The 12499-nt window shown below is 42.4% G+C and overlaps 1 protein-coding gene across 1 annotated transcript in view; it reads left to right on the top strand.

The window, feature by feature from the left end:
- Window positions 1-12499, top strand: part of LOC144783082 (acylamino-acid-releasing enzyme-like) — a 716578-nt gene that overhangs the window by 425444 nt on the left and 278635 nt on the right. Inside the window, exons 10-11 of the mRNA XM_078662245.1 lie at window positions 7579-7619; window positions 7734-7855. Coding sequence (XP_078518371.1) covers window positions 7579-7619; window positions 7734-7855 — 163 coding nt within the window. The remainder of the gene's footprint in view (window positions 1-7578; window positions 7620-7733; window positions 7856-12499) is intronic.

The raw sequence follows: 12499 nt of genomic DNA, 5'->3' as shown, positions 1-12499 counted from the left end.
CTGTCCATCACCACCCCCTTTTGTACCGTAGGTAGGGACTAGGGCATCATTGCATTGCATTACATTTAAAGTAGAATTGAGTAATCTTGTGCCACAAGGATTAGGACGTAAATGATAAGTAGAACTGAATCTTTTCAAAGGGCATCACCTAAGCAGTCTGTTGGCATGGCATTGATATTTGCTCAGCACCATGCTGGCAGAAATGGTTAACCTGTTTAGGGACATATGACTTTCATGATAGAGAATTGCAGGGTGTGTGTTTTCAATGCCTACATTAAAGTGCAACTATTGCTTGTGATGCATACTTCCAATTCTCGTGACCTAAATAGAAACTATTTCTGACTTTAGAGCTCTTCAACATTTTAGAAAATGTTAATGAAGCTGTCTGTACCAAGGACTAGCCCTCTAAAATCTAATTTTTAGTCTTCCAGAGAGACAAGTGCTCCTATTGTTAGCTTGAGTGGCTCTTGCATGTAGTCTTCCCATAGTTTAGAAGCATTTTATTCCATTGAGAGTTGAACGTTGATTAATGACTCAAACATTAAAGGCCTAAGACTTTAATATTTCTGTGTTTTAGACAATGATAGCTTTTGCTTCCTGGTAGTGGAATTGTACATTTCTGCTGTTGCATAACCGCATAGTATTGTGGATTGTCTCAGTTATACTGTGGCATGTGACTGTGGGTTTTGCTTCATACTGGGGTCGGGTTGAGGCATGTGGTATCCTGTGTTGTGGATTTACAGCTGGGAGACGGTAAGTGTATGTGCAGGCATGACGATGGGTGTGGTTCTCTTATAAATTATCTGATATATGTTTTTTTAATGCATTATGTGACTTGGGATGGTAGGGTGTGTGGTGATGAAGGTATGCTGTGAGAGAGATGGGGAGACTGCAACAGCAGGTTGTTGGGTATTAGAGAGACTGTCCAATCTATTTGTGGGTCATGAGTTCATGGTTTGCCCAATGCCTAACTATGAGTGTGGTACTGCAATTTGTACCAGGACCTGTTAGGCCTGTGATGATGGTAAGTGATCTTGTGTTGTGTTATGTTAGCTGTATTGTGACTTGATTGTGGTAGGCTGCACAGCAGTAGGACTGTGCATTGCTGTGAGCGTGGCATATGGAGTTGTATACTCTTTTCAAATAACTGTATTTACATGTTTCTAACCAGGAGCATAGCAAGAATGACATTGATAAGTGATGTTACACTTAGGTAAACAGAATCAACTTTACTCAGCTGCACACAATAATACATTCCATTTGCATAGCAGCTAGCTACCACCGACCAGGTTTTAACCCCAATGGCACTGGCTCTTATTTCAAAGTAATTAAAGAGAAGATTTAATTTATTTTGCTTTGGGTAGGGGCTGCAGGCCTGGGTCCACATCAGTTTCCAGCCCATCCTCCAGTCAGCATTTGTTTCTTGTCCTCCTTTGAATGTTGGGATTGCCATTTCAATAGCACTTAATTTGATGAATTGTTTTAATTTCCTCAGTTGGGCAAAACATTCCACAGCTTGATTGCTTCTTCTCTAGTCGTCACAGCATGTTACTTGCCATTCAGCTGAAGTAACAGCCAGGAAGGGTATCCCCATCAATAATGGATCTTCATTAAAAAAATAGATAGTTGCTATATTGAGGGGTTGTATGATCTTACAACGAACTCCGTTGTAACGCATGCCTTTACCACGCATGCGTTACTACGGAATACTATTTTCACGCTTTTCCTTCTCCACGTTTTTTCCGTGGTGACGTCATACGTAGAAAAAATAAACGGCCGTTTCCTTCCCCTGCGCCGCCGATTTCCTGCACATCTCCTCTAAAGGTTAGTGGTTTTTTGGGGGGGGGGCAAGCCCCCCCAACCCCCCTTTTTTTATTTGTACCCTTTACCACACATGCCTTTACTACGTACTTCGTAGTAAAAGTATGCGTGGTAAAGGCTGTCGTTGTAACCACGCATGCATTGTAATGCATGCGTGGTTAAGGTTTTCGTTGAAACGGCCTCGTTGTAGTGGCCGTTTCCCATATTGAGGACCTTCCTTCTTGCAAATGTGGTTGCTGAAGTGTCCAGGAAAACCATGATGTGGCGAATCCTGTATGTGATAGGTTCAGCTTTCCTGGCAGGCCTCAGGAGCTCCTCTTGATCTAAAAAAAGTGACTCATCTGCACATCTGGGATCACCTTGTTTCTTATTTTTTATGTTCAAAGTAGCCTGTGAGTGCGATATAGTTCTGTGTTAGAGTTGTCAGTCCACTGCAAAAGTCTATGGAAGAGACCTTTAACATAGTGGTCTAGATCCGTGACTGCTGGATTTCCTCCGGATCCCCTCTAATCAACAAGTTGTTTCTCCTGGACCTGTTCTCCCCATCGGCCAGTAGGTTCAGCAAGTTTTGATGTCACCTTTCAAGTTCCTCCACTCTTATCTCCAGTTTTTTGCTCCTTCTGCTGTTTTAAGTCGGTCAGCCCTTAGTTTTTTCTTTTTGTATTTAATGGGCTCGTTCTTAAGCAGTTTACACAAGCTCCTGGCATAGGAATTCCATCTATAACCTAAACTATTTAACCAGAAGTCCGATATCTGCCTTTGTGGAGGGGTGTAGATATTGCACTCCACCTGTAGGTCAGGTGTGTGTTACATTGGGGGCACAGCCAAAAGCCCAGTGAGTTGGTTTGAGATTTGGACAAGATGAGCACCTCTTTAATATTGTTTCTGGCTGCTGACCTGCACCTGAAGGGGACTACCAGCCTGGTCTATCTGAACAGTGTGTGTGCATCCAGATGCTTCTATCAGAATGAATGTGATAAATGTCATTCAACCTTCCACCAAACTCCAGATGAGCAACTGATACCAATTATATTTGACCGCTTTGGTGTGTTTTTGTTTTTCTTTAAAATTTGAATGAAAATTGCTTTTTTTTATCCTTGTTCCTAGGAAACACTTGTATGTTAGTAACATAATTTCAATATTGCCTGTTGGGTTGCCTCTCTCTAATCTGCTTCTTTAAGGATGGCAGACCTGGTAATGTGATATCTTTAGTCAGTTTAGGTTTTCAGGCAATAGCGCTTCCTATGCTAGAACTTGGGAGCTGCTGGCTACAATACCAGACTTGGTGACTGTGTCTCACATGACACAGGTCTGCTTACATAGTAGTCACATGGCAGGCATGAAGACTTAGGTCAAAGTCATTTACATGTCATCATCCTACCTGAATACTAACAGGACTGTGGATTGGGCAGTGGAAATGTGGCTCATCTCTAAAAGGCCAACTGGGCAGGAGTAGGATCTGTCATGTCAGTGTTCTATTTCTAAGGCCAGAAGTGCTTGAAAAGAGTAAGTCTCGACATTACGCCATTCTAAAAAATGAGTGCGCAATAATTGCAACAACTTCATAACTTTACCAGTGCCCGAAAATGAAAAGATCAAACATAAGGTCATACTGTGAATGATATGACCCTTTGGGGACATGCATTGTAATTGTTGACCACCCTCCCTTTTTGTACCTTCACTGATCTAAAATAATCCCTATTTTTCAAATGTAGAAGTGCACAGCCCACATTGTTTCATCATGCTCCCACTGATGGCATGTCCTTTCTCTTTTTGCATTGTAAAAATGTAAAATGTAAATCCAGTATTTGTAAAGCGCACAGCTACACCGGAGGCATCCCGGCGCTGGGGGCCGCCGGGAAGATTAAGCATGCTATTTCCCAGAGTCACATGGTGCTGGGCTGATCTGTCGCCAGGGTTTGAACCGTGAGCCCCTGCGGCTGGTGTCAGTCGCCCTGGCCGCAGCACCACACCTTGTAACCCTTTGTCTGTTGCATGAAGACCTGATGGTTCCTGGTCTGCAATTGTACTGAGCTGTTACAGTCCTACATTAGTCGTAAGAGCATCTTTCAGTGGCTCCCTTTATTCTGCTAAAACATGCAGACAGGAGGCTGCTGAGGGTGTTTATAAGGGCATTACATAGGCCATATGGGTATCTGTGCAAAAGATCAAAGGGTTGTGTATGCATGAGCCATGCTGCTACATCCCCACGGATGGCACACTGGGTAAATAATTCTTCAAAGTGTAAACTTAGTAGTTCAATTTATTTAGGCAAAAGTAGAATCTCAACGACAGATTGATATTTAATTCATATCAATGAGTAATCCATGTTCAATCAAGTTCATTATTCAAAACGAGGAACAATCATGAAATGCGACTCCAATGCATTTCGGGCTGTGCCCTTTATCAAGGAGTGCTGTAAGGAAGGAGACGAATCACCATCAGATTATATGTCATAAAAACCAACTGAAACGAACAGCGCGCTGCGCTCAAATGAAATATGGGGGCCAAGATGCAATAAATGCTTAAAGTGCCGATCAAAAAGAAGTGACAGGGAAACCAATGCATGACATAGCTAAATGCGGCAGTTTCACTACAAACTCCCAAAGTGCTTGTGAACTAACACAGACGTGCAGGGTGGTATGCGCGTTGAACAGAAAACCATTCAAAAAGCCATTCAGAAACTTACTTCAAGTTCAGTGTAACGGCGCGCGTTACTGACAGGTTCATAGTTCCCAGCCAGGAAGCTGAGACACCAATATAGCGCGAAACCAGAGATGTAGACATAGAAGACAGACTAAACTGGTGTGCGGATTATTTGGACGCCATGCTGGAATGGGGAGATTTAGTCATCACCAAAGGAAATAAACCCGTGAAAGAAATATGAAAACTAGTCGAAATGAAAGATAAAAGTGAGAATAAACGTGCAAGGTAGTAACAAAGGAAACCAGTGGAAAAATGACAAAAATTAATGACAAAAAATGACAAAGTGTGCAGGAACACACGCAGCAAGCAATCAATGTAGCATAGTATTGGCATTATAGATAGCAACTAAATTCACAGCGATCATTTAACCCAAAAGGCTTTTGGGTCTGGAGGCGATATATCCATTCCAGTTCTCTCTTCAAAAGGAGTTTATTGTTGTCAGTACCCTCCTTTTTGGTAACAGTTTCCAAAATGATGTATTGCAATTGTGCAATAGAGTGGCGAGCTTCATCAAAATGCATGGCAATGTTGGACTTCACATTTTTTAGTCGAATGTTCGACTTGTGTTCGTTTAAGCGTATCTTTATTTTTCTTTCGGTCTTCCCCACATAGAGTTTGCCACATGGGCATTTAAGTGCGTAGATTAGATTTGAAGAGTCACACGTGGCGTTGGTTCGAAGCTTGATAACCTTGCCTTTCATGGGGTGGTGAATGAAGTTACCTTTGATGACGGAGTTACAGTGTCTACAGTTCAAACACGGTTGTGTGCCTTTATATTGTTGACCAGAGGTTGTAGGGTTAGACAATATTTCCTTGATGTTTCTGCTTCGAGTGTGAGCAAACAGCGGTGTAGGTGTGAACAATTCCTCGAAGTCTGGTTCAATCTGGAGGATAGGCCAGTGTTTCAATATGATCTTTTTGTAGATCTTACTGACAGTTGAATATTTGGAAACCAAGACATTACGTGGTTGTTCTGAGGTCGGTTTTTTGGACAAAGCTTCTTGTCTGGTGATTTGTGTAACTCGAAGTTGTGCATCTTTGACAACCTGTGCAGGGTAACCTCTCTCCACAAATCGCTTCTGCATTTCATCCATGCGCATATCCAAAGTATGTTCATCTGAAACGATGCGTTTGACTCTCAAAAGTTGAGAAAACGGCAAATGTCTTTTGAGTGACTCCTGATGATGACTTTTGTAGTGCAGGGTGTTGTTACGGTCAGTCTTTTTCCTATGGAGATTAGTGATGAGCCCATTGGAGGTGATTTTTATGTTGACGTCTAAAAATGTGATTTCCGTGTCATTGGTCTCCCATGTGAGTTTGATACGGTCGTCCTTGGAATTCAGTTGACAAAGGAATTGTTCAAGAGACTCTTTGGAATCCATCCAGATGAGGAATAAGTCGTCGATATATCTGACGTACATTAGAATTTTTTCATGATTTGTTTGGTCGCCATATATGTGTGTTTTTTCAAAGTTTTCCATATAAATATTGGCATATGAAGGGGCAGCACAATTTCCCATAGCCATTCCAGAAAGCTGTAGGAACCACTCATTGTTGACTTGAAAGTAGCTATGGTAAAGAGTATATACCATCAATTCCATAAGGAAAGCTTACATGGAATATTCAATATCGCTGGTGAGCAAAGCCTGTTCAATGGCTTCAATGCCTCCCTGGTGAGGGATAGATGTATACAAGGAGCTGACATCAGCAGTGCACATTATGTAGTGATTGTCGTGATTTATCTGAATGTTAGATAATTTGATTAAGAATTCAGTAGTATCCTTAATGTAACTCTGAGCTTTGGTGACAATGGGTTGTAGATATTTGTCAATCAGCTTACCAGTCGCTTCGTGAATTGAACCTCTGGTGGACACGATTGGTCGAAAAGGTGGATTATTCAGATCTTTGTGAATTTCCTGGCTGGGAACTATGAACCTGTCAGTAACGCGTGCCGTTACACTGAACTTGAAGTAAGTTTCTGAATGGCTTTTTGAATGGTTTTCTGTTCAACGCGCATACCACCCTGCACGTCTGTGTTAGTTCACGAGCACTTTGGGAGTTTGTAGTGAAACTGCCGCATTTAGCTATGTCATGCATTGGTTTCCCTGTCACTTCTTTTTGATCGGCACTTTAAGCACTTATTGCATCTTGGCCCCCATATTTCATTTGAGCGCAGCGCGCTGTTCGTTTCAGTTGGTCTTTATGACATATAATCTGATGGTGATTCGTCTCCTTCCTTACAGCACTCCTTGATAAAGGGCACAGCCCGAAATGCATTGGAGTCGCATTTCATGATTGTTCCTCGTTTTGAATAATGAACTTGATTGAACATGGATTACTCATTGATATGAATTAAATATCAATCTGTCGTTGAGATTCTACTTTTGCCTAAATAAATTGAACTACTAAGTTTACACTTTGAAGAATTATTTACCCGGTGTGCCATCCGTGGGGATGTAGCAGCATGGCTCATGCATACACAACCCTTTGATCATTTTTCCATGTGTCTTGGACGGAGACACTACCCACGTGTGCACCCAAAATATTTTCTATCTGATTACCAGATTATAACACTGCTGTGCATCGTTTCAGACCATTTATTATCTGTGCAAAAGGACATTGGGCTCCTGTGACAAGTGAGATCACATCAAAATCAATGATGTGCCTCTTGGAAATTGGAATGTATGGAGTGCGTTTATCACATTACATACATAAATGATCTAAATGTACGTGAATAGAGTAAATAAAATTTGCCATATGGATAATAGGGGCTTTGGAAGGAATCTACATGCATTAAAATGCTGGGATGGGCATAGCTGAGTAGTTCATGCCTACCTTGGTAGGAGAACTGTTGCATTTATATTGCTTTGGCATGGATAGTCCAAAGTGAGAGGTGTGTTGTCCTGGTTGCTAGTTTCTTAAAGATTGGATTTTGCTGCTGCTTTGGTTTCAAACATGTCGATCCAACCTGATGAAAAAGTCCTCTGATTTATGTGACGATGCACAATTTCAGAAGGAAATAAACCTTTTCTTTGTTCTTGCTTTTTTCAGATCAGCTCTGTTTTATGTGGATCTAACTGGAGGAAAATGTGGTAAGTACATTTTATTCCACTTTACTTTGTGACCCAGCTCCTCCTCTCAACAGATTTATATTGACATGTGGCTATCCTTCTCTCCAACCCACATCCTATACCTTGTCTTTGCAGAACTCCTCTCGGATGATTCCAAGGCTGTCTTTTCCCCACGACTGAGCCCTGACCAGTGCCGCATTGTTTACCTCGAGTCTGGTGTGTTTGAGCCCCACATGCAGTGGTCCAAGCTGCTCATGGTGAGAATGGACAGAATTGGAGCCTTTAAAGAGTTTCCCTAACGTAAAAGCTAAAATATGTATGTTTTTTTTATTTTTATTGAGTTCTTTGTAAGCACAAAATGCTGGTGGGTTCAAGTTCATAGGAATGGGGGACCATTTAGATAGTACATGGACGATATAAATTGCAAGGGGATTTAGCTGCTTGTTTGGCATAGACAGAGGATGCAGGTCAATTTGTTCTGGGCATAGAACATAATGAAGACTCGACTGAGTGTAGTAAAAGAAGATGTGTGTACAAACGTAAAATACTGGACTTGGTAAGCAGCAACGTATATCAAACTGTTTGTCTAGGATCTAGTTTTGTGAACGCATACCCCTTCTTGATTTTGACTTTATTGTTAGATTTTTAATTGATCTGTCTCAATTTGTGACTCATTGTTGTGCATTCCATTAGTTATGTATTAAATGGTAAGTAACACAATAGACGTGGCTCTATTGCATTCATTGTGGGTAAATATGTTCATTACAGGTAACCTAGCAATAATTGGCTACAAAACTAAAAAACTTGTGGTTTCATGTTGAATCAAATACTCCCCTTGCACAAGCTAAAAGTTAACTTCAATGTGGATTCTTTGATATCAAACGTTGTTATGAAGTTGTAAGGTATCTTAAGACCGTGCTGTGGCAGTGGCTCTTATTTTCACTTGCCTGGAAAGTGGTATCTTCACTTCTACCATATGATATCACTTAACTAACCGTCTGATCATAGTATGACAATGCCATTAGCAAGCCTATTGTGTGTCATTCTACTTGAAAGCATATACATATATCACAACAAAGAAAAATTGTATATGTACTTTGGTTAAGTCATACAATGAACTTCAGAACTCTACACTTGTTAAATGTGCTCCTTTAATGGCACATGTTAAAATATCTTACGGGGCAGATCCCTAGGTGGCCACACTGGTGTCACACCTAAAGAATACTCTCTCAGTGAGTACCAGTCGCACACGTAGTTCTCCTTATTCACAATATTAAGCCAGGCACCCATCAAATATAAAAGAGAAACATACCTAACCATTTCCGTCTGACATCATGGTGGGCGTGTGCGGAAGATGGCTGGGGGCTGTCCGTTTTCCGCATGCTTGGGATTCTCCCGCACAGCGGGAGAATTTGCTCCGCAGTGAAGCGGTTATAGGCTCCTCATACATGTTGTATCAAAACCCCATCTTGAATAGTGCTGTGGTTTTAGGTGTTGGCCTATGATACATCAGAAGATTGAATAACAGAAGACAATGGGGCGAAGGCCTACTGCGATGTAGCATGGGTTAGATATGAAGCCATGGTAGGTCCCTGGCCAAAGAGTTACCTTTGGACTTGTACATTTCTGGATAAAGGTGGTCCTCAATAAGTTGTTGACAGGGCAAACTGCAAGTTGGATCTGAACTGGGGGTTCAACGGCGTGTTGCCTAAGAGCAGGGTCCTGGTGCAGTTGTTGAAGGCTTGAAAGCTTTGAGCAGGGCGGAGTCCGGCATCCATGCTGGATGACGATCGGCTTCTGCTCTTTATCACTCTTGGTGAAGCCCTCTACTTTTGGACTTAGAATGTTTTCTGGAAGTCCGATCTCCTTCAGTGGGATGAACCAGCAAGTTGGATCCAACCGGTGATTCAATGTCGACTGCGTTAGCTTGACAGTGGTCCCGGTCTCCAGTCTGTTCTTCAGAGGAAACACTTGGGGAAAAATGTGAAAGTCCTATCTTTGGCACTTTGGAAGGAGGAGTACACTGTTACCCCAGCCAAGATTTCCATGACCTCAGGAACAGCACTTTGGGGTTCAAGACTCACTCCAACAGAAGTCGCCAGTTGGGTCCAGGGAAGCTCCAGTTAAACTGGTCAGCTGGGCTCGTCAGGAAATTGTGCTTCTTGCAGCTATTATGTCACTGTAGCTTAACAGGAGATCAGCCGATTGGCCCTTGAAGTCCACTTCTATGTCCTAGGTACATGTGGGAGCACTTAGGGTTCTCCTCACAGGTCACAAAAGCAGGAGCAGTCCATTTTTTGACTTCCACAATTCTGGCAGCGTCCTGAAGAAGGTGTCCAGTAGTGGTGTTACGTGTATTTTTAAAGCGAGCTATCACCCATGAGGGTATCCTGGCCCTTAGCAGGTGTGTGCCCATAGCCCTACCTAATGTAGGTTGGTTAATTGAAAAGCCAGGCCTTCAGCTTCTTGTGGAATTCAAGAAGAGAGGAGGATGCGTTGATGTGGAAATGGAGGCCCGCCTATGCTTTAGGAGCGATGTAAGAGAACGCTCGCCCTCCTGATCTTGTTCTGTGTATCCGTGGGAAGTTGGCGAGTAGGAGTCCTGCAGAGCAGAGGTGTCTGAATGGTTGGTGAAAGGAGATGTGACTGTTCAGGTAGGTGGGGCCCGAGTTGCGAATTACCTTGAATGTGTGTGAAAGGTTTCAAATGAGCGCGTTTGTGTATTGGAAGCCAGTGTATTTCGCTGAGGTGTAGTGCAATGTGAGTTCTGCGTGGGAGGTTGAGAATGAGTCTGGTTGATGCCATCTGGATGGTTTGCAGTCTTCTAGAAGTTGCTTGCTGATCCTGGCATAGGTGCTTCTATAGTCCAACTTGCTGGTAATTAGGGCATGAGTGAAACTTCCTCAGCATATTTAAGGTGTGGAAACAGGACGCAGTGATGGCGTTGACTTGTGCAGTCATGTCCAGTTTGCTTGGTGAGGTGTTCTTTCAAACAATTACTACTTTTGTCTTGTCCGTGTTGAGGTTGAAACAGTTATGCAGGCGGTGAACTTGTTTATGGCCTTCGGGGTCTTGTCCGAGAGTGAGAGTATGAGATGAGTTGGATGTCATCTGTGTAGGAGAGGCTGTTGGAGTTGTGTGCGCGGATGACATTGGCCAGAGGAATCATTTATGGCATTTTATGCCTGGCATTAGACAATAGATGGGGGTGACAATAACCCCTCACTGTCAAATAGTAAAAACGTTTCCAGGGTAACCTTACCCACATGTGCAGCAGTTCCTATGTGCCAGTTCCTATGTGCTATCTGCTAACAATCCCCCAGTGCTCCTTTATATCTAAATCCAAGAGGGCAAAACCTGTCCTGACTTGAGTAATTGCCCGCATAAGGGTTGTGGCCAGGAAAAAAAGCAAAACCTCCACTGTGGTCACTTAAAACCAGCTCTAGGGGCATTTCCTCTCCCACTGGATTGATGCCTGGCTGGCTACAAGGACAACAGAAGGGGAAAGCCCAGGTGTGAGCTGAATCTGCCTGTGACAGAGAAGGCCCATTTGAAGATAATTAAATTCCTGGGCCTACCAAAGCGGTGCTCCAGTCAGAGAAAAAGGACACCTCCACCTACCCGAGGCTCTTATCTCTGCTTTGGGAGCATATTCCCACCCAATCGAAATGCCATTCAGCTCCTGGGTGACATTTGGAAGCTTAGGCAAATTGTATTTCTAGAGGCTTTAGGCAGGCTAAAGGGAACATTTTAAAAGTACCTTGTATAAAATAGCTGTTACATATTCGACTTTGCCAATCAATTGAAGTTGTAATCACTATTTTAGAAAGTCCAAGATTTTTTTTTTAGCTGATTCCTAAGCAGAGGTAACTTAATTAACTTTAATAAAGTATCTCATCGTTTTCCTATTGATCAGCGAAGCCTGCGACAAAGAAAATAGATTTTTAGAGCATCATCACTGTAAGGACATGTTAAACATTAAACTCTGACATATACTATTTAAAAATGTATTTCACTGATCCGTATTGGGCATTAAGTTTAACTAAAGGATGACTTACTAATATTTAAAAGGAGTGTTTACACCTGCCAAAAGGGTTTATTTTGACAATTCCAAATTTGCAGTTTTAAAACTGCTTTGCACTGTCACGCTAGTGGTGGCACAATGTGTGCTGCATCAGACTAGTGACTGTTAACTTCCAGGGCCTGGGTGCACATTGTACCATATAATTGGGACTTATAGGTATGGCAAATATGGCAATTCTGTGTATACCAATTTGACAAGTTTTTAGGAGTCTGAGCACATACACTGGGCACAACAGTGTCTGAGTGTGTAGAGTCAAAAACCAGCAATAAAATTGAGCAAAAAGCGGGGGTGACAACGCAAGAAGGGGCATTTTCCTACATTCCCTACAAACTGCAAGTGAAGTCTTAGTGCGTTTGTATTTTGGCAACAGCAGGTTGCCCGTAACCCCTCGCTGTGGCACAGTATCCTAATTTTAAGAAACATTCAAGCCCTACACCTTTAAATGGAATTGAGTGTCTCAGCTAGGAAATATTGCGTGTCAGATTTAAATCCTTTAATATGGGGTAAACAGCCATTCTGCTGCCAAAAAGATCGCAACAGAAACCACTTTGTCCATATGTGCTATTCTGTAGACTAAGCTCAAGTTTTGCCTGTGACGTCTATTGGATCTTTCCCCTTTAACATCTGTTGAATCTTGCCAAGCAAGATGCTGGAGCCACAATGCTATGTCTCTATGCAACAACTAAGGATTCCCAAGTTAACTTGAGGTCAGCTAGTACACCACTAAGTATAGCCAGTAACCATTATTGATTTTGATTGTCCAAAATGGCAACTAAAGTTGGTCCCTCCTGCAAGTCAAACTCACATTGTATACCCA

The sequence above is a fragment of the Lissotriton helveticus genome, chromosome 9, assembly GCF_964261635.1.
Source record: "Lissotriton helveticus chromosome 9, aLisHel1.1, whole genome shotgun sequence".
NCBI lineage: Eukaryota > Metazoa > Chordata > Amphibia > Caudata > Salamandridae > Lissotriton > Lissotriton helveticus.
Note: the sequence above shows the minus strand (reverse complement) of the source record. Positions and strands in the feature narration are given on the sequence as shown.